The sequence below is a fragment of the Halichoerus grypus genome, chromosome 2 (genome assembly GCF_964656455.1).
Source record: "Halichoerus grypus chromosome 2, mHalGry1.hap1.1, whole genome shotgun sequence".
In the NCBI taxonomy this organism is placed as follows: Eukaryota; Metazoa; Chordata; class Mammalia; order Carnivora; family Phocidae; genus Halichoerus; species Halichoerus grypus.
Window position 1 is genome coordinate 175,897,510 of NC_135713.1, and position 21,606 is coordinate 175,919,115.

The following is a 21,606-nucleotide window of genomic DNA, read 5'->3' on the forward strand; positions in this document are numbered from 1 at the left end:
AGGCGGAGCTTGTTTATGCGGGAGCACTTGCTACTGTATCTACTAAACTAGCGTACTTCAGAAACTGCACGTTGGCCTTAGCTTTTTCTGATTTTTAGAGAAGGAGGAGGGTGGCCATCATCCAGATGAAAGTAAAATTCTCCCTTTCTTTCGAGCCCCGCACTCCAGATCATACAGAGCAGAGCTACCACCGCACGTTCCCCGCGCTACACAAGCCGTTTGAAGGGAGCTGCTCCCTAGTGCGCAAGCGCAAGCGCAAGCACCGCTGTTCTCCTCCGTGACCTCGGATCGCACTGCTCGCCCGTCACGGAGCTGAGACATAACCAAGTACCACAGAAATTCAAGGCACAAAATGACACTTAAACAAAGTAGACGGAATTAGAATTCCCAGGCCCCTTTTTTTATTTGCAGTAATATCAAGCCATCCACTTACACATGTTCTGGTCTTCCATCACCTGGAATCAACTAGGTTTGTCTTTGGGATCATGTGTTTGTTGTTTGTGTCTACTTCGGTGGATACAAGAAAGGAACCAAGCAACCACTGCAACAGAGGGTGCCGCTCTGCCCCAGCGGGAGGCCGGCAGGACCATCTGAGCGTGCCACACCTGAACGCTTAGCGGAGGGAAGGAAGACAGCTGCTCTTCCTTTGTTTTCCAAGCAAATTCATTTGAAAGTGAACAAACCATCATCCTAAGTCAAATGTATTAATTACTTAGACCGTCAGTCTAAGAAATATTTTTCTTTTTCTAATACCTTACCCTGAAATAAATTTACCAATAAACCCTAAAGATTCAGTACAAATAGTACAATTCATATTTGATTTCCTCTTTCTTCAAACACAAAATAAAATGTAGGGGAAAGAGATGAAACCCAACTGGAAGCTGACTTAGCAATTCATGCTAACCCTAATGAATCGAAAAAATTATGCTGGTTAACGTGAATCTCTTTACAATAGAGCATCTGGGTACAGCTTTTCAAATAAATGATCAATCACATTGCCAGAAGGTCCCTGGGCAGAAAAAAAGATTGTTAAGAATAATAACCTTTTCAAAACCCACAAGGCAGGCTGTTTGTCTTTTATTTAGCTGTGGTCATGGAGACCATCCCAATTTTCCATAAAATCTTCTCGATACTCCTGCAATATCATGGCATAAAAGATTCAAAGTGCCACTAGACGTAAGGACCAGAGTTTCTGATCATAAACCATGAGGCTAGGTAATGTTTAAATGGGAATATTTGATATGGATGGTCAGATGAAAGATACCAAAATGTCAGACAGCCCATCGACTGCTGTTGCCATGAGATTCAACAGTCAACATCAGTCTGATAAGCTACCCGACAAGGTGGTACAGCCATGGAGATGTCGCGACGGTAGGCAAAAGTAAGCAGACATTCAGGCAGGATTTTATAAAACAATCAGGCACTTCTGGCCTATTGAGATTTAAACCCAATTCTACTCTTAACATAACGTCAGAAACAATCTTCCTAAAGAAAAAAAGTGAAACTGTTTATTTTCCTCCCAAGCAAAACAAAATGACCAAGTTCAACCAGAAATATCCCAAAAGAAAATCACAAAAGGACATAACACTTACTGAAGAAGGCAAGAAAATTAGATTACATTAAAAAGTAAATTTGTCAAAACCAGAGTACATGCTGAGCTAAAATTAACACAGATATAAGAAAGTGTAGTTTTTTAAAAAACAAACAAAATTAGTTATTTCTCTCTTCAGTGCCCTTTAATTTACATACTTTCATTTCTCCTGTTTTCACAAACCCCTCACCGTGCAAATCCGTAAGCTGCCAATTCAGCAACGTGTAGCAAGCTGCCCGATTCCAACCTAACAAAAAAGTGCCTTGGTGGTGGCTCTTACATGTAAATAAATGAAGGCTTAAGAAATGATGGTTGTAGGTGGATTTGGCAAGGCTGACCATGAGTTGGTAGTGGCTAAAATGAAGCAAAAATCAAAACGCTCAAGAAAACGGACACAATTTTGGAATGATCAAAGATGTCTTTATAAAGTTTGTTCATGACTTCATTCTAAATATACAGAATAAAAAATGGTGTCAGCTCATTCGTGAGATACCAACCAGAATTTTCGTATACTGTCTCAAAATTTAAAGATCAGTTTCCCCAGAGGGTGTGCAATGCATCATAAAATGGCCTTTTTTTTAAGGTAGGGGAGGAAGGGCTGGGCAGAATGGCATATTAAATTTTACCATGATACACATGCAAGACTGTTATCCAATCTAGTATAATTTATATACATTTTAATGACTTAGAAAAACAAAGGAGTCATTTCTGACAAGCCTAAATGGCTTGACATATTTAACATACTTAGGAACTATTTTTTGGTGTCCGGAATTCTTTAACTGTACCACGTGGGCCTTTTGAAAGTAACAAAGAAAAGGCCAGTTTCTGTTAAGTTTGCTGCTGAACATCACATTCCACCCTAATAAAACACAAGTTGGATTGAATTGAGGGTGGATACCTTACCTTAACACACAAAGGAAAAGTATGTCAGTGCAAAATATGGACTAAACTGCTTTCAGGGGAAAAAAAAATTAAAATTGATACAGGTTGGAAAAGGGAATTTTCCTTCCTGGTTTGGAGTCCTCCCAATTTAAGGTAGAACCCATCCATTCTAACTTCTGCCATTAAAACCTTTTCCTGCTTATTTAGTTTTTTCCTCTGAGTTCAACCGCTGCTGCATTCGTTTGGCATAACTTTGTGCCATGGAGTTAATGATGGACAGGATGAAGTAACACACCATTACAACGACCAACTTCTCAAACATCCAGGACAACCAGTTTTCTCCCTGCAAGAATAAATGCAGAACAATCCAGGAGAAACGTTTCATTAGTTCAGTAGTAAAAAGGGAATCATCTACAATATTTAAGGAAAATGATGAGAACTTGGAGCTTATAACCTAGTTGAGAAACAATTAAAATGAGAAGTCTTACATCTCCAGGTACCCTGAAGTCTACATTCAAGCCTTTTAACAGCCAACTGTTAAGATTTCACTTTGTTAGATGTAAAGTCAATGTTGATGCACATAGTTTAGAATGGGCCAAGTGTGAGGTCGCCTCTTATCTTTTACTACGTAAGAATAAAATTGATTAAATTCTACTATCTGAAGTTGCCATGTAGATACTTGTACAGAGTAGTATCAAGATAGTTACATATTCTTGTTCCAGCATTGGGAGCAGCTTTTAAAATAGGTTATCTCTTCCTGAAGTCATGTTTGGTCAACTGAGGGCAGCAAAGGGCCACACAGAGTCTAAGGCCATCAAAACAACAACAACAAAAAACCAAACCAACAACTGGGGCGCCTGTGTGGCTAGTTGGTTAGGTTAAGTGTCTTACTCTTGATTTCAGCTCAGGTCTTGATCTCAGGGTCGTGAGTTCAAGCCCCGCAATGGGCTCCACGCTAGGCGTGGAACCTATATTAAAAAAAAAAAAAAATCCAACAAGTATGCGTCCTTCAAGTTTCCCATTTCAGGTTCCTGCTTACTCATCCTCTTCTAGTCATTTCCCTTTGCCACAGAACTGTTTACAGAAAAGGCAGGCTTAGTTTAATAAGTTAAAGTTTTTAAGTTCAGCTATGTGAAGAGCCCTAGTTGATTAAAAAAAAAAAAAAGATTATTTTCCCATCTCTGAAAAGAAAAATAGGGCAAAAATGAAGGGAGATACTCAAATGGCCTCAGTTAGTCTAATACTTTCTTATGCTACAAAATGCTACAAATTTAAAATTTTTAATCCAGTTGGGAAGTATATTTGCTAATAAATCATTTAAGATCAGTAAACAACTCCTTCTACATAACAGATCCATTATTTTCCATTAACCCTACCTTTGGTTTTTGGGAGAAGATAGATACAAAATAGAAATTACATTTCTGATTTAGACAAAGACAATTCCCAGTAGAGAGTAAGTAGAGCCTCAACTTCAGTTAAGGGAGACTGACAAACCTCGCTCTATTTGCCTAAAAATGCCAGTGAGTGCTGTGAATGTAATTTCAGCCTGAAACCATGGGGGTGGGGAAGAGAAGAAAACGGAGTCAAGTCTCACCTGTGGTGTGCCCATTTCACTTTTGTGGTGAAGCTTCTGCCGCTGGGCCTCCAGGTATTCCTGGAATGGCTTCTGCAGAGATGGACCTACGCCGGGGACAGCGCTGGAAGCAGGGCACAATAACCCAAGGAAAAAGATACATTTGGGGAGAAAAGCAGGAAAAATGTTAAAGAAAAATCCACTTACCACCTAGATTCAAAAAGCAGGAATTGGACAGAAAGAGAACAAAAATACAACAATCAGCAGAGTTGGCAAATCCTCTGAACTTTTCTCAGTGGGTAAAATTCATCCTTTAACAACCCCTTAGAGGAGAAAAATCTCTTCCACCAACATGTCTGGGAGAAAGTAAGCGCTGAGCCCCTTCTAGCAGAAGAGTTCATCCTCAGAGTGAGGCCAGCTAAGCTGATGCTGCACACTGGTGTGGCACAAAGAATAAAATGAATGACTTCTGAGAAGTCCCACATTTATCACCACCAGTTCCTGTAAGAACTGGTTTGAACCGATTAATAAGGAAATGACTTATGCTTGTGTCATCCCCAGTTGAAAAAGAAACTGCCCGCCCTCTCTCTGACTTGTCCCATCTTCTCAGAGGGGGCGGTCCTTTCTCAATCTAAGTCCTTATTAGGACAATCTGTGCGTCATCCTTATCCAAAAAGAATGCATTAGCAAATTTGGGAGGCACCTCCCACTAGTCAGAAGTCAGTGATTAACAAAGGAACAAAGAAGGAACTATGAACCTTGAATCACTTCGTGGTTTATGGTAGATGGTTTGCACAGAAACTACAGTACATTACTAAACAACTTGCTCTGAAATGACTGGGGTAGTGATCTCTGATAAGTTTATGTACTCGGAGCTCCCTCTCACCCAGAGTAGTGCAGGCAGTGCTGTTAAACCGGTCTGGCAACCAGCGACCAGGATCCCGTTTTAGAAATGCTTGCAGGCGTTTTTTTTAAAATGGTAACTTGAGGCAACTCAGAAAATCGAACATCTCTATTTTCTGTACCTTTTATTTTCTCATCTGCCATAACAGGGCTAAAAGGTAGATGAGCCCAATCTCCTGCGGTCGGCAAAAGGTATGTCAATATGTATTTGAAACAGCACCTAATGGTCTCCCTTATAAGTATTAACTTCACCTCCCCTTTTCTAGAACAATCAGTTACTGCTTTCTGTAATAAAAAGCAGAGGAGCAGAGGAAGAGAACTTTTTTGCTACTATATTTACCAGAAGCTAACACATAGGTAACTCTTGGCTGACCCTTTTCTTTGATCCTCTTAACTATCAACCACCAAATACTTAATGGAGTCCTTATTTTGTGTCTGACATTGTAATCGGCACTAAGGGAAAACAAAATAAGACAACTGCAAGAAATAGTTCATGCCCACAAGGAACTTAAAATCTTGATGGAGATTCAAAACACACATGCAGATACATACAAATGGATTTGTGAACAAAAGAATTTACAAATCAGTACTAAATTTTTTTTTTTTTGGTACAGAAGATATATTCCAAAGGAACTGGAGAAAGAAAGGAGTGATCAGTGTGCGGTGAAGCTGTACAAAAAGCTCCTTTAATAAATACCCAGGATATGGAAAAGAGGCTGAATAGACATAGGTAGTAGGGGCAATGGCTGCACTGATCAGACCAAGAGACCCACATGACAGACATGAAAGATGGAGGAGGGCAAAGTCTCTTAACCTACAGCCTCAGTCTCTCTCTCTCACTGACTTTTAAGTGGCTTTACATTAACTACCCATTCTGGGGTACACCAGAAGAGCTGTGTCTGAGCTATGTTCCTGTTTATCAATAATGATTCTGACTACAATGGGGCAGGAACAGGACAAACTTTCTCTTTATTTTTTTTTAAAGTTTTGTTTATTTATTTCTTTTTTAAAGATTTTATTTATTTCACAGAGAGAGACACAGCGAAAGAGGGAACACAAGCAGGGGGAGTGGGAGAGAGGGAAGCAGGCTCTCCGCTGAGCAGGGAGCCCGATGCTGGACTCGATCCCAGGACTCCAGGACCATGACCTGAGCCAAAGGCAGATGCTTAACTGACTGAGCCACCCAGGTGCCCCTAAAGTTTTATTTATTTAAGTTATCTCTATACCCAACATGGGGCTCAAACTCATGAGTCACACAGTTCTCTGACTGAGCCAGCCAGGCATCCCCAAAAGAGAAATTTTCCTTGGGTAAATTTCCTTTTCCTTACATAATGCATAAGGGAATGCAAATAGCTCATCCATTTACACTTGGAAAACACCATGTGAATACAAAAACAATTCCAGTAAAATACATGTGTAAAAAAATGGGTTTTGAAGACGGCAGATTTTTAAGAACTTTGCTTCAGATATTGATTCATATTCACTCTTAATAACAATATCCTATGTCATTGTTTTAAACTCCCAAGGACAGCCATAGTCAAGCCATTGTGTTTTTATAAGGTTAAGAAAACCCTTGTATTTATAAAGGCTGAAATGACTGTATGCTAATTTGAACAGCTGGTTGTACAAGAAATGACTTGAAAATTCTCTTTTTGGTGTCCTCCAAGAGTTGGATTCCAATATATGTGCCTTGTTCTTTCTACAGACTTCTAACTTCAGACTGGAGTTGAGGAGAAATATGGCTTACAGTTTCCCTCAAATCATTCTTGGGCTCCATTCTTGGGCCATAATTGAAAGAGAAAATGAAGAACTAAGACCCACATGTTAGAAAGGTTCTACTTCTTTGTTGCTGTGGTTGAGGGGAATGAGGAAGGGACTGGCAACAATCATTCTAGACTCCCTTCAAAATAATCTGAAAAGTTAAACGACTCCCATCGTCGAGTCCATTATGAGCTGCACTCTAGCTGACAGAGAATATGTCATTACACATTTACATTTAGTGATGTGCAATTTTCAATTATCTTGGGCTAATACTGAGATTAAATTTTCAAGGCACTAGAGTGTTACATGCTTTTTACATGTTTTTGGTGGGTGGGAGATGTCTCTATGCAGTTTCTCATAAGAGACTAGGAAAACAGTTGAAAAGAGAGAAGTTAAAAGTTTTTATTGCAATATATTAACCAAAACTATCATGAATAAATGCCACATGATCTGAATAAATCTGAAAAAATGATATAGGTATTAAGTATTATATAACTAATTATTTGTCAGATCCTCAATCTTTATATATTTGTCAAAATTTTAGTTTTATTTTCATTGCTCTCTCTCTACAAACAATGGTTTAGGCCAAAGTTGCCTCAGCTTTTACAAAGCACACTTACACATTAGAGTTTCCTTAATTAACATTAAAGCTATTTTAGTAATGGACTACATAAAAGTTCAATTACATCTGTCACTCTTCACGTGCATTTAAGGCAAACAATAATAACCAGCCTATGACCTCATCCCTCAAGTTATTTTCAAGCAGCCGACAGAAGAGTCCATTCTGACATTTAAGATTAATTTAAGGTACATAAAAGGGGGGGTGGGAAGAATAACTTGCATTCCACTCCAGTGGTTTTTTACAGTTGGCTTAGGAAATAGCTCCAGTGCCATTCTCTGAAAGCCATTAAATTCAGAGTACCCTGTGCACCTGGCCAAGGACTCATCTCATTCTCTAGCTGAATGGGTCCTCCTTCTGCCATTAGGTGCTGATTAAGTTAAAAGTATTACAGTTTTGTGATACAGACGAAAATAAAGTTGGAGGAAAACAAACACACAGAAAACTACTTTTCAGTCAACTGTTGGCCTTCAATATGTTTAAATTAACCTTGTCAACAGCCACCTTCTCTAAAGAAAGCCTTAAAAAAAACCAAAAAACAGAAAAAAACAAAAACCAAAATTGATCTCATCTGCTTTTCCTTGCTGTAGACTTTCAACATGGTGGGTAGAAAAAGCTGTGGATAGTAATTATCTTGATATTTATTTTCTTGGCATACACAAATATGTTTCAGATAACGGAACTCATTAAAAAACAAATTTCCAACAAATTATTCTAATGGCAATTTTTAAATTTTTGTTATTGATTTTAAGAAAGGAAAAAAAAAACCCTCAGAAAATGCAAACAAATGAGGGAAAATAAAAATAAATAAATAAATAAAAAACCCACGTAAGTCCAAACCCACCCAGAGCTTCAAAGTGGTTTCATGGGAACAGTATTTTGTCAGGCTTACATATTTTAGTAGGTGTTAAAACAGAAACAAGACAAACTTCTTTGTAAAATTCTGTCAAGAGCCCTGACCAATATGCAAACAAAACCTATTATTTTTCTATAGTTTTTAATACGTATGTGACTTTACTTCTGAAACCCATTTATCTGATAAGAGATCTATATTTTAAACTCTCCCCATATTGACTCATTATTAATAAAGGTCTCCATTATTCTTTGTACCCACAAAAGCCAGAAAATCTTCCAGAGGAAGCATCACAATTGGCAGAGGTTGCATAAAGAGTGGGTGGTGTGATTATTTTTCACAATGCTTAAACTTTCATTTTGTTGGTTATTCCTGGGCTCACACCCGTTCCAAAAATTTATCGGTCATTATTAACTGTTTTTTTTTTTTTTTTTCATTATTAACTGTTTTCAAGGGACTCTTTTCAAATTGTGTGACTCTCAAACAAATTGGTTCAACAAATATAAAAAACACACCTTTTGATTTACTTTCAATCTCCTCTCCATCACAGAGATAGTCATCAAACTAAGGCTTGTTACTAGAAGACCTGAAATTTTCCTGTTCATGATTCTGTTTGGATTTTTCCAGCCAGGTGTATTTTTTGTTGTTGTTACTATGTGCCACCATAAAACTTGGGCACAGTGTTCAATAACAGAAATAACATGAACTTAAAAAAAATTGATATGTCTTGTTGTTTAGCCCTACTTACACAGGGCTGCCTTATATAAAGGTTAAACAGTTGAAGAACTAAGTGGGCATGAATAAAGTAAATGTTTTATTTAATATAGGCTCTGCTCCTTTCTTAACCACTTTTTTGAGGATCTTAGCATTAATGTGATCATGTAAGTTACACTGGCTTTCCTGAAAACATACTGTCTGACATCAGTTCCTAGTAAGGCTACAGGGTAATAAGCCTTTATCTTTCTTAGAAAAAACTATAGACACAAGGTTTTTTGTTTTTTTTTTAACCTTTGTTTCACTGGTTGTGCTGTACTTTCAGGCTGATTTATTTAACATCCCTCTGATGATTAATTATAATATTTAAATAACATTCTCAGGGGGTGAATCAGTCAAACCTCTGAAAGCTTATAAATGGGACAAAAATGTTTTTAGAATAAAATTCAGGTCAAGGGTAGTATTAAAGAAAGGAAAATATAGGGTTTAATCAATTCTAGTGTTGTTATAATTCAGAAGTATGATAGAGATTTTCTGAAGTAAACTAATGATGCCCAGTACTTTTTTTTTTTTTTAAAGATTTTATTTATTTACTTGACAGAGAGAGAGGGAACACAAGCAGGGAGAGTGGGAGAGGGAGAAGCAGGCTTCCTGCTGAGCAGGGAGCCCCACGCGAGGCTCAATCCCAGGACCCTAGGATCATGACCAGAGCCGAAGGCAGATGCTTAACCACTGTGCCACCCGGGTGCCCCCCAATACTTTTTTGTTTTTTAAAAGATTTTATGTATTTATTTCAGAGAGAGAGAGACAGAGACAGAGAGAGAGACAGAGAACATAAGCATGAGTGAGGGGGTAGATGGGTCGGTGGGTGGGTGGCAGAGGGAGAAGCAGGCTCCCTGCTGAGCAGAGAGCCCAGGACCCTGGGATCATGACCTGAGCCGAAGGCAGACGCTTAATAGACTGAGCCACCCAGGCGTCCCATGCCCAGTACTTTTTGATAGCATAAAAAGTGGCTTTTAAGGCCAGAGGAGCTTAGACCAATAGTCTATAAACATTTTTGATATATGTATATATTACTTATGCAAACAGTAAAATGTACAAATACAAATTAAAAAGGATAAAATAAAGCTAAAATTTAAAAAATTTTAAAAATTCTTCATTTTAAATGTCTTACTAAGTATGATGGCTTTTGTGCTATTAGTGAATATTTCAAGGCACATAACACACTTGTCCTTGATTAAAAGTAATAATTTCTAAATTTGTTGGCTGACTTCTATAGGCATGTACTGGGAACAGGTAAAATGTCAATGGTGCAACTTTTTTACTGTCTCTTGTGACTGCACTATTACCTCTATCTTCCTTCTATTGTTTCATTATAGCAAACTTTTAAAGCCATCTGTGTGTTTTGTGAGGGTTAGTTTAGTTAAAACTAGGAATTATAAATCTGATTAATGGGGCATGGAAAAAACACAATACATTGCAAAAGACCCACTGTGAACCCCTTTTGCATTGTGGAATTCCCGCTGTTCCCCTAGCCTATTTTTGTACTCCATGAGATGTGATTTTCAGACATGTGGCCTGAGGGAGTGCCAATCAGACTGATGGTAGTAAACTACATCCTCCATACGTGTACAGTCATATAAATTGTGTATGTATGCGCTACCATAATGTTATATGCCTAAAATACACAAAAAAGAAAATAACAAAGATGAAAATAAATATAAACAGAAGATCTAAAAAACAAAAATAAAGTTCTATTATTTTAGTCCCATTCTGATGGTGGAGACCACTGGTGGAGACCATGAGGCTAAACTTCAAGGGGTATAAATATTATACCTTATTCCCAAAAGGTATAGTTAGCAGACCAATTCAATGCAGGACTGTTAGGTAAGATATCAGAAAAAAAGCTATTTCTACAAAGATGCAGAATGGGGGGCGCCTGGGTGGCTCAGTCGCTGGGCGTCTGCCTTAGGCTCAGGTCATAATCCCAGGGTCCTGGGATCGAGCCCCACATCAGGCTCCCTGCTCAGCAGGAAGCCTGCTTTTCCCTTTCCCACTCCCCCTGCTTGTGTTCCCTCTCCATCAAACAAACAAACAAACAAATAAATAAATAAAAAGATGCAGACTGGATGTCTCTTTTTTGCTCAGATTTCTAATAGTCATTTATAAAGAGGGACTTTTAGAATCTAAACCTCAAGAGACTGAAATGAAACCCTGTGCCCTCAGTTAGAACATAATTATATTTCAAATGAATATCAGAGTATTCAGAATTTTCTTGATGTAGGATCACTGTGCGTAAATCAATAAATCAGATTTATCCTCTGACTCCAGAGAATTCTTCTATCAACTGAGATTTGGCCCAGGAGGATAGGAGTAGAGAGCCCTATTATTAAATGGAAAATGGTCTCTTACAGACTCAAGCCAACAGATTCTTCTGCTGAAGAGACTGAATTTTACAGTGAAGTAGTACTAGTAGGATATATATATTCAGGGATAAAATTAAAGACCCTCCCACCCCACTCCCCCTTTGCATGCTGACATGGTCTTCTATACATAGGAGGTGATGACAACATGGTGGAAGTTCAGTAAGAAGACGGGACTAGCAATCCCCTTTCTTAATTTTTTGTTGTTTTTAACTTTTTTTTTTTTTTTAATAAACTCTACGCCCAACACGGGGCTTGAACTTATGACTCCAAGATCAAGAGTCGCATGCTCTACTGACTAAGCCAGCCAGGCTCCCCACGAATTCCCTTTCTTGATAACAGTCTTATAAATAATTTTCTGTTTCCAGAAATGTGCACATTTTAGTAAAACACTACAGCATTAAGTCGTGCCCCCCAACCCACGCAGTGATCTAAACAGGCTTAACGGTTAGTATTTTAATGAGTTGTCATTTCCTGTCTGATAAAGATTCTCACAGTATTTAACCACCAGTTTCCCTGGGGCCCAACCAATACTAGAGCTCTATTCATAGTGACTCAGAATGGATCTCAGACTCCAGGCCTGATTCAACAATGATAGATTGCCCTCCAAATGAAACTGTCTTTCCTCATAAGGTAGACTGCTCTGGAGAAGGGAGGAAGGGGGGAATGTAGTTTATCACGCAATCTTTCTGAAGAAGCCAAAGGCCATCATGCTGACTCCCATTAATATTTATAGCTTTCCAGTCCTCAGAGATTAGAGAAAGAAAAAAAGAGAGAAACAAATTGATTAATCCAGGAATATGACAAGTAAATGAACTGGTGCTAACTGCATTTACTAGGTTATATTTAACCTAGTAAAAATGGGATCCCGTAATTCTGTATGACTGGAATGAAAGGGTTATTAATTTTCCCACGTAATTGAATGGAGAATCTGAATCTTTGAAGATAATATTACAAGAAAAAACTGTTAACTGATGTATTCTACTTGCTTTTGGCTCTGAAATGTGTTAGCCCACCCAAACCAAATTCCTTTATATCTTAGGATCTTGGAAGAGCACCCCAACATAAAATAAATCAAAGTTAAGCACTACACTAAAAAATCTAGGGCTTTTTCAGATATAAAAGTTTGGGCTGATAATTTCTGGCACTGTCTAAAATCCGTTGTGATTCAACCTCAGGATTTGGAATTAAAACATATTGAATTTCGTTCACATCTGTGTCCCTTTCAAATGATTAAAACCTCTTTTGTACTCAAGTTCGTCCACTGTGTGCTCAATGGTATTATAAACACATGACACCATCAGTTTCTTAGCGGCCGGGTAGAAGGAAGACCACTGCTTTATCCTGAGAAACATCAGGTGTATTGCTGCTATTGGCTCACAGCATATTTCCATCACAGGCGTCTTTCAAAAAAAGAATTTGCAATTGTCCTTGCTTTTGAACATTTAGAACTGTTTTCTATCAGAAGCAGAATGGAGGTAAAATCTCCTTATAGTAATTAATAGCTACTCTCTGAATTATGTGATCATTAAAGGGACGTTTCTGAAAACAAAACCTCAAATCAGAATGTAGACTTGAGCAGCAGGAGCCAAACAGGCGTTTATGTTAATGAATGAAGCCAGAGCTAAAGGAGTGGTCTATAAGCACCAAGTAGAAGTGATTGGCTGCCAAAACAAAACCCTGTAAAAAATCAACTGATTTCAGTTCTAGAAAATGGCAAACTGGTGGCAGCTTTGTACAGTGACAAATCTATGGCTGGCTTGAAGACCCACTGAGTTCTAAGGATGAAATCAGCAACAGGGAACCACAGACCCAAGGTCAAGAATAAAGAAGAGTTTGTAGAATTTTAAATTGAAGGTGAAATGGCATAAAAACTTACTGAGCTTTAGTCGTTCAAAGTGGCATGATGGTGAGTGGATAAAAAAATGATAGTACTGATTGGAATTCAATCTCAGAACAATGTAACTATTCCAATATTAGGCAGAAAATCACTAAACGCAGTAGATAACTAAGAAAAAAGTCAAGATCTTTGTCCTTAATGAACTTAATCTAGAAGGGTGATGAGAGGGAAAAAAATGCATTTAAATCTGCAGTACAAAGGCCAGTACGTTTCTCCCTCAAAGTAACACCTGCAGTAGCTAGTTACAGCTGCACAAGGTGAATACATGTGTGAACAAGGAGTGGACAGAATTTCTGCTGACTCCTTATCAAATTCACACAGTAGCCATTTGACACTAGTGCTGTTGTCCAAATCTACAACTTCAAGTAGATTACCTCACTGCTTTCTTTTCTTTTCTTTTTTTTTTTTTTTTAAGATTTTATTTATTTGACAGAGACACAGTGAGAGAGGCAACACAAGCAGGGGGAGTGGGAGAGGGAGAAGCAGGCTTCCCACTGAGCAGGGAGCCCGATGCGGGGCTCGATCCCAGGACCCTGGGATCATGACCTGAGCCGAAGGCAGACGCTTAACGACTGAGCCACCCAGGTGCCCCTACCTCACTGCTTTCAATAGCACTCCCTCAATTCCTCTTTTCTACTTCAAAAGATCTTGGAATCTTTACTCCAGTTTTGAAGGAAGAAGTGGTTAAGAAAATAATCAATCCACTTAGGCTTTTGATCTTATCTCTTGGATCCTATCTCCATCTCTTGCATTTATATGAATTTAACTTCTGTGTGTTTCAGTTTCCCCATCTACACAGATAGCACCTTATAGGTTTTGTTATGCATATTCAATAAAAATGTTTGTAAAGCATCTGGCACAGCAGGTTCTTACCAAATGCTAATTTCCAACCCACATCCTTCCTTTTTTTCATTTCTATTTTCCATCTCTAGTTCTTTACTAGAGTCTTTCCCTCAGCCTAAAAATACACAGAGGTCTGTCTTAATAATGAATGAATTCATTTAATCAACAAATATTTACGAACACTTAAAATATGTCAGGCATGACCCTGACCTGCCTTTTCCTTTAACCAACAATTCTATGTAATACAATATAATTCAGTTTTAGTTTTCATCATTCTACAGAAATGTTCTAATTATGGTCAGTAGTAACTTCCTAATACAATGACAATTTCTCATACAGTCAAACTTCAGAGTACCTGCTTTATCCTTTAGCTATGTTGCCTCCCAATATCTATAACAAAAATATAGAAGAGTTAAGTGTCGAAAGAGAAGATAACAAATTACAGGAAAAGGACATGAAAAGGAAGGAGTTTTCCACCTAAACTGCAGAAGGTTATGTTAAAGTCAGTGTATACAACTGAGTCTCAGCAGCTGGGCTATTAAAACTTAATGTATCCTTTTTTCAGTTAATACAAATATTTGTATTCACACTTCCATAACTTCTTCTGATTATTTTATAGTGATCAAAGTCAAAGAGAATCAACTACATTAACCATTTTATATTTTAAAATGAAAGAATAGATTTTCTTTCTGTAGAAGAAAAAGTCCAGGCCAACATAGCTCATTCTGCCCACTTGTTATAGAGTAAGGAACAAGAAACATTGTTAAGATTCAAGAACTTAATTACTCACTGGTTAAAATGATCTCTCTTGCCAGAGGCAAGTCCGACTCTGAGGTCAAACATCAAGTTAACTCAGAAATAGGAGACAGCAAAGGGCACGGAACATTCTGTATCTGGTAAAAAGTCCCTGCTCCAGCCAACCCCCTCTCCCGAGTTCAATGATTGAGTTATGGAAACTTTCCTGTGTGGTAAAACTAGGGACTTTGTCTTCCAATAAGACCCTGGCAACCTGACAATGAGCCAATGTTCTGCATATGGTTCGTTACGAGTCATATGCTTAATGTTATTTTCTGGGAATTCTCATCCTCTATTTGGTGAGAATACTGGAACATGTCATTTTAATCATGATTTTAATGTTAGACTTGGTCATGGTCTTTAAGAAATATGTCCAGGTCTCTCTCATTGGAGAAAGTCTAAAATTAAATAAAAATTAATTTTAAATCTTAAAAAAAAAAAAAAGACTGAAACAAATGTAATGCCTTTGAAGCTCTGAAGTTCTCTCTTTCTTTGGTTCTGTCCCCTGACTTATTCAACCTAAGATACCAAATAGTGAAAAACTCTATTACATGCCTAATCTTTTTTTCAGAACCTTTTCTCTGTCCCCCTGCCAAACATACCATAAACCAAAAGGCTTTTTCTAAGGCTATTATCTGTATTCTAACATCTCTCAGAATGTAAAACTGATTCATTACATCTGTTCAGATTTCCATATATAACTAGCCAAACACTTTGATTTAGGAAAAGATAACAGAGATACCTTTCCCTAAACCTAATGGCAATAGTGAACTTTCCAGAACTGTCGAAGAAATAAATCTACTAATTACTATTTCTAGTTGAGGGAAGGGAACTATTTACTCATAAAATTACAGTAAATTTTGAAGGTAGGGTTTATATTCTCTCTGGGACCTTAGGACTGTCATAGAATGACATACTGTACTAAAAATACCAAAGGCCAAGGGTATACTTAGGGTGTCATATTATGCTGGGCCACTCCCTACTTACATTAAGACAAGAAGCCCTTTGGAAAGGAGTATTTCCTTCAGTCATCAGCATAGCAGTCATACCTCGGTAAAATTAGTATTAAATCGCACCACCAGAGATGTAATGGTCAACACTAACTCACTGCCAGGGGTGGGGTGATGGTGGTGAGCAGTTTGGCCTGGCAGGCCACAGGCATACCCGTGGTGAGAATTTGCCCAAATTTGGTCCTAGACAAAATTATCTTGTCTTATCAAAATTAAGTTATCAAAATTGAGCGTTATCTTCTTATGTCCAATCTCTCCTTTATTCTCTTTTCCGTCTGTGTTGTCCCCTTCGACATATTCTTAGGCTCTTTACTATGTGCTTACCTATCCTGCACTAAGAAATGCCCACGAATGGGGCGCCTGGGTGGCTCAGTCAGTTAAGTGTCTGCCTTCGGCTCAGGTCATGATCCCAGGGTCCTGGGATCGAGTTCTGCATCAGGCTCCCTGCTCAGTGGGGAGTCTGCTTCTCCCTATCCCTCTGCCCCTCTCCCCTGCTTGTGCTCTCTCTCACACATGAGTGCTCGCTCTCAAATAAATAAAATCTTAAAAAAAAAATGCCCATGACGCAATGATCAAAACAGTAAAAACATGGAAACATTCCAAATGTTCAACAATGAGAAGTGGATAATTACCCAATGGAATAATATATAGCAGCCAACATGAATAATATTCAGCAACACACAATATTAGCAATATAATAAATGAAAAGTCTGAAATGATTACATATGATACCCCTTTTTTAAATAAAGATTTTATTTATTTGTTTGTCAGAGAGAGAGAAGTTAAATAACTGGTCTGTGGCAGAGTTCATATTCAAATCTTAATTTGTTTTGTTCAAAGGCTGTACACTCTTTTCATAGTCCACTCCCTAGCTCTCCTTTACTATTGGGGTTCATTTTTCATTCTTCCTTTTCTTAGTATCTCATCGTTTTAAATTTCAATTGTTGCTGACTTTTTGGTCTTGTCTTTTGATTTTTTTCTCTCTAATGGCAATTCACCACTCCCTTAATTGTGGGTACATAGTTTTAAATATCCTTCAAAAGGCTGTATTCCAAACTTTACTAGTTTAGTTTGATCAACTGCTAAATCATTTACAGTTTAATAGTGTAAAGAGATAATTAACAATCAAAGGATAACGTTATTATAGCAAGCTATAGGCATTATTTTCAGTTCAACTCAACAATGGGTCTAGGGAGTCAATTTAATTATTCTCTTTTCTGAAATAAATTGCAAAACTATTTATTATGATATGTAATAATAAATTTACGTCTACTAAAAATTCATTCTCTTTAACTTAATTTTCAGTCTAGGCTTAGTGAAACTATTAATTATCATTTGAATAGTTGTATTTAAAAGCATTTCCTACTTCAAAATGTAGGAAAACAAATCATATCAAGCTCAACTGGAGAATCCGATTAAAGATAATGTTATTCCTGACAAATATGAAAAATATACACACTGGCGTCTGGTAATAAAGAATCACTATCATCTGCTAAGTCTGATTATTTATACTGTTTAATACACTGTCTAGAAAAGAAATTGATGAGGTAATCCATGTAGACAGCACTGGGTAAAAGATGAGGATATCAGGACATCCCAGTATCTATCTCCTGAAAACAATTTTAAAAATATGGTATCACCCATTTAATCCAATAAAAATTGGATTCTAGCAGGTCTTGATTATCTTAGAATAACTTTATGCAAAACCATCTTTAAGAAGGAAGAATCAGGGGCCCCTGGGTAGGCTCAGTTGGTTGAGCGTCTGCCTTAGGCTCAGGTCATGATCCCAGGGTCCTCGGAATGAGCCCCACATCAGGCTCCCTGCTCAGTGGGGAGTCTGCTTCTCCCTCTGCCCCTACCCTCGCTCATGCTCTCTCTCTCAAATAAATAAATAAAATCTTAAAAAAAAAAAAAAAAAAGAAGGAAGAATCACTGGGCCACCTGGCTGGTTTAGTTGGGGGAGCATGCAACTCCTGATCTTGGGGTTGTGAGTTCAAGTCCCATGTTGGGTATAGAGATTACTTAAAAATAAAATCTTTTTTTTTTTTTTAAGATTTTATTTATTTATTTGACAGAGAGACAGTGAGAGAGGGAACACAAGCAGGGGAAGTGGGAGAGGGAGAAGCAGGCTTCCCGCAGAGCAGGGAGCCCAATATGGGGCTCGATCCCAGGACCCTGGGATCATGACCTGAGCCAAAGGCAGACGCCTAACGACTGAGCCACCCAGGCACCCCAAAAATAAAATCTCTAAACAAAAAGAAGAAGAAAGAATCACTGGATTTTTTTGAAAGGCTGTGCTAGATGAGATAACAGAAGGAAGAAACTACTGTTTTTGAAAACTGTAAGAAATTCTAACTTTAATTTGTTGGCCTAAGATTATAAAAACTCTTTTATTTCTATTTACTGTAGATAAGTAATACAACTTTTGAGAAACTCCAAAGGCTGGGGAAACAGAAGATTCTGGGCTATGAAATAATATGCTAATTTTTATTAGCCAGATCTTTATTTGGACACCATGTGTTCATTACATCCACTAGATATTTATCAAGCACCTGCTATACGTCAATCAAGATGCCAGGTGCTACAGAAACAAGTGAACAAAACTAGGCACGGCCTTTGCCAGAAAGAAGCTTACAGGTTAGTGGTAGAAAGGTAATAATCATATACCCTCAAATATAAATGTAAAAACACAACTGTCAGTGCATGTAGTACATGCTGTTGTGAACAGATGTCCCTAGAAAACAAGGTATCTGATTTAGTCAGGGAAGGCATTTTGTTAATGTAATAGTTGAAATCTAAAGGATGTTATCTAGGGTTGCCGGGGTGGTTCAGTTGGTTAAGTGTCCGACTTCTGACCTCAACTCAGGGCTTGAAAACACGATCCTAAGATCAAGGGTCGTGAGTTCAAGCCCTGCACTGGGCTCCATGCTGGACATGGAACCTACTTAGAATAAATCAATGAATGAATGAATGACATTATTTAGGCCAATGGTTCTCAGTGGGGTTGGTGGTGGTAGTGGAGGTATATGTGCATTAGGACATTTGGTAACGTCTGCAGACATTTCTGGTTGTCATGGCTGGGAGATATTACTAGCATCTAGTGAGTAAGAGGACAGGATGCAGTTAAATATCTTACAGTGCACAGGATAGTCCCCCACAACAAAGAATTAGCTGGCCTAAAATGTCAAAAGTGCAAAGGTTAAGAAACCCTGAACTAGTGGCGCTTAAGTGGCTCAGCTGGTTAAGCATCTGCCTTTGGCTCAGGTCATGATCTCAGGGTCCTGGGATTAAGCCTGGCATAGGGCTCCCTGCTCAGCAGGGAGTCTGCTTCTCCCTCTCTCTCTACCCCTCCCCCTGCTCGTGCTCTCTCTCTCTCAAATAAATAAAATCTTAAAAAAAAAAAAGAAAAAAAGAAACCCTGAACTAGGCAAAGGAAAAACCACAAGTAAGTAAAGACCACTGATGGGAGACTCAAGAAAATTACAGGGGATACATCATACAAAGCTCTCTAGACCATGTTCAGGAGTTTTAGCTTTATCTTAAGAATGAAGGAAAAAACAAGTAAAGGGTTTCAAGAAGATGAGGAGCTGGAGGTAAGGACAGTGGTGGTGACATGCTCAAATTAATATTTTTAAAAGGTTACTAACTGCAATATGGAGAACAGATTGGAAGGGAACATAACTTGATGTGGGTAGATAAGATGGCTAGTTACCTAATTTAACTTTTTAGAAGCTCCAAAGGCTGGGGATATAGAAGGTAGTAGTGGTATGTATAAATTGCTGAAAAACTTATTCCCATCCTTTTTTTTTTTTAAGTTAATTAATTTATTTTACAGAGAGAGAGAGAGCGTGCGTACGTGAGCACGCATCCAAGTGGGGGAAGGGGCAGAGGGAGAGAATCTTCAAGCAGACTCCCCGATGAGCGTGGAGTCGGCCGGGAGGCTCCACCCCATGACCCACGAGATCATGACCTGAGCTGAAACCAAGAGTGGGATGCCCAACCGCCTGAGCCACCAGGCGCCCTGATAAACTTCCTTTTATAAATGTTCAGCATAGGAACAGAAGAAGGGAAGACTGTACAATGCTACATCCACAATCATCCCTGTAACTTGTGGGTTTGTGTAGTGGTCAGCTCTAGGTCCTTCGGAATTCTAGAGATGGAATAATAACTCTAAAAACAGATGAAATGTCTTCTTTGTATTTCAAAAATAAGGAACAAGAATACTTCTTTCTTTCTGCATGTGATGTATGGTGACTTGTAAACCAATTCATTTGTAAGGATCCAGAGAACAAAAAACTGGAATAATTAAATTTTAATGGACAAGCTATAATCCACATTTATAATCAGAAGCTTAGGAAGTAATAAAACCAATAACTGGCCCGACTGAATATATTCTCAAGAATATGTTTTTCCTTGGGGCGCCTGGGTGGCTCAGTCGTTAAGCATCTGCCTTTGGCTCAGGTCATGATTCCAGGGTTCTGGGATCGAGCCCCGCATCAGGCTCCTTGCTCAGCGGGGAGCCTGCTTCTTCCTCTCCCACTCCCCCTGCTTATGCTCCTTCTCTAGGTGTCTCTCTCTCTCTTTGTCAAATAAATAAAATCTTAAAAAAAAAAAAATACGTTTTTCCTCAATTATTACATTAAAACCATAATAGAAAATATCAAATACTATTTTATTATAAAACATATCATTTATAGAAGAGAATAAACATATAATGTATGGTTTAAAGAATAATAAAACTAGAGGCATCTGGGTGGCTCAGTCTGTAGAGCATGCGACTCTTGATCTCAGGGATCTGAAATTGAGCCCCACATTAGGCTCCCTGCTTGGTGGAAAGTCTGCTTCTCCCTCTTCCTCGGCTGCTCGCTCCCCCTGCTTGTGCCCTTTTGCTCACGCTCTCTCTCTCAAATAAATAAAATCTTTTTTTTTCTTTAAAGATTTTATTTATTTATTCGAAAGACAGAGAGAGAGAGGCAGAGGCAGAAGCAGGCTCCCTGCTGAGCAGGAAGCCCGATGAGGGACTCGATCCCAGGACCCCGGGAACATGACCTGAGCCGAAGGCAGACGCTTGAACCATCTGAGCCACCCAGGCGCCCCAAATAAATAAAATCTTAAAAAAATAATAAGACTAACACTCATGAACTCACCTCCAAATGGCAATTTTTTAAAATAGCAAAAGTTCTCATAAGTGTTTTGTTTTATAAATGGCTTTTAAGATAAAGATTTATGCTAAAACTACATAAAGGGTACCTTGTACCACTGGGCAGTTAAACAATTTTTTAAAAGATTTTATTTTATTTTTTAAAAGATTTTATTTATTTACTTGACAGAGAGAGAGAGACAGCGAGAGAGGGAACACAAGCAGAGGAAGTGGGAGAGGGAGAAGCAGGCTTCCTGCTGAGCAGGGAGTCCGATGCGGAGCTTGATCCCAGGACCTCGGGATCATGACCCGAGCCGAAGGCTTAACGACTGAGCCACCCAGGCAACCCCCTAAGATTTTATTTTTTAAGTAATCCCTACACCCAATGTGGGGCTCGAATTCACAACCCCGAGATCAAGAGTCCCATGCTCTACGGACTGAGGCAGCCAGGCGCCCTTGGGCAGTTAAACTATTAAATGAAAAGAAAGCCTCTCACCTGTAAACCCCAAATAAAAAAAAAAAAAATACATTAAAAAGTTTCATTATCTGACACTATTCCCATTCTAGTTAATTAATTTGATTAACCCGACAAAGAGTCT

General features: G+C 38.4%; 1 protein-coding gene across 10 annotated transcripts in view; it reads right to left on the reverse strand.

Moving 5' to 3' along the window:
* Positions 1–378: 378 nt before the first annotated feature.
* VMP1 (vacuole membrane protein 1) overlaps positions 379–21,606 on the reverse strand; it is a 137,050-nt gene continuing 115,822 nt past the window's right edge. For all 10 annotated transcript variants that reach the window (XM_078064409.1, XM_078064366.1, XM_078064384.1 and 7 more), the window contains 2 exons: positions 4,068–4,170; positions 379–2,816 (listed from right to left, as the gene is read on the reverse strand). In XM_078064409.1, coding sequence (XP_077920535.1) covers positions 2,673–2,816; positions 4,068–4,170 — 247 coding nt within the window. In that variant the 3' untranslated portion in view covers positions 379–2,672. The remainder of the gene's footprint in view (positions 2,817–4,067; positions 4,171–21,606) is intronic.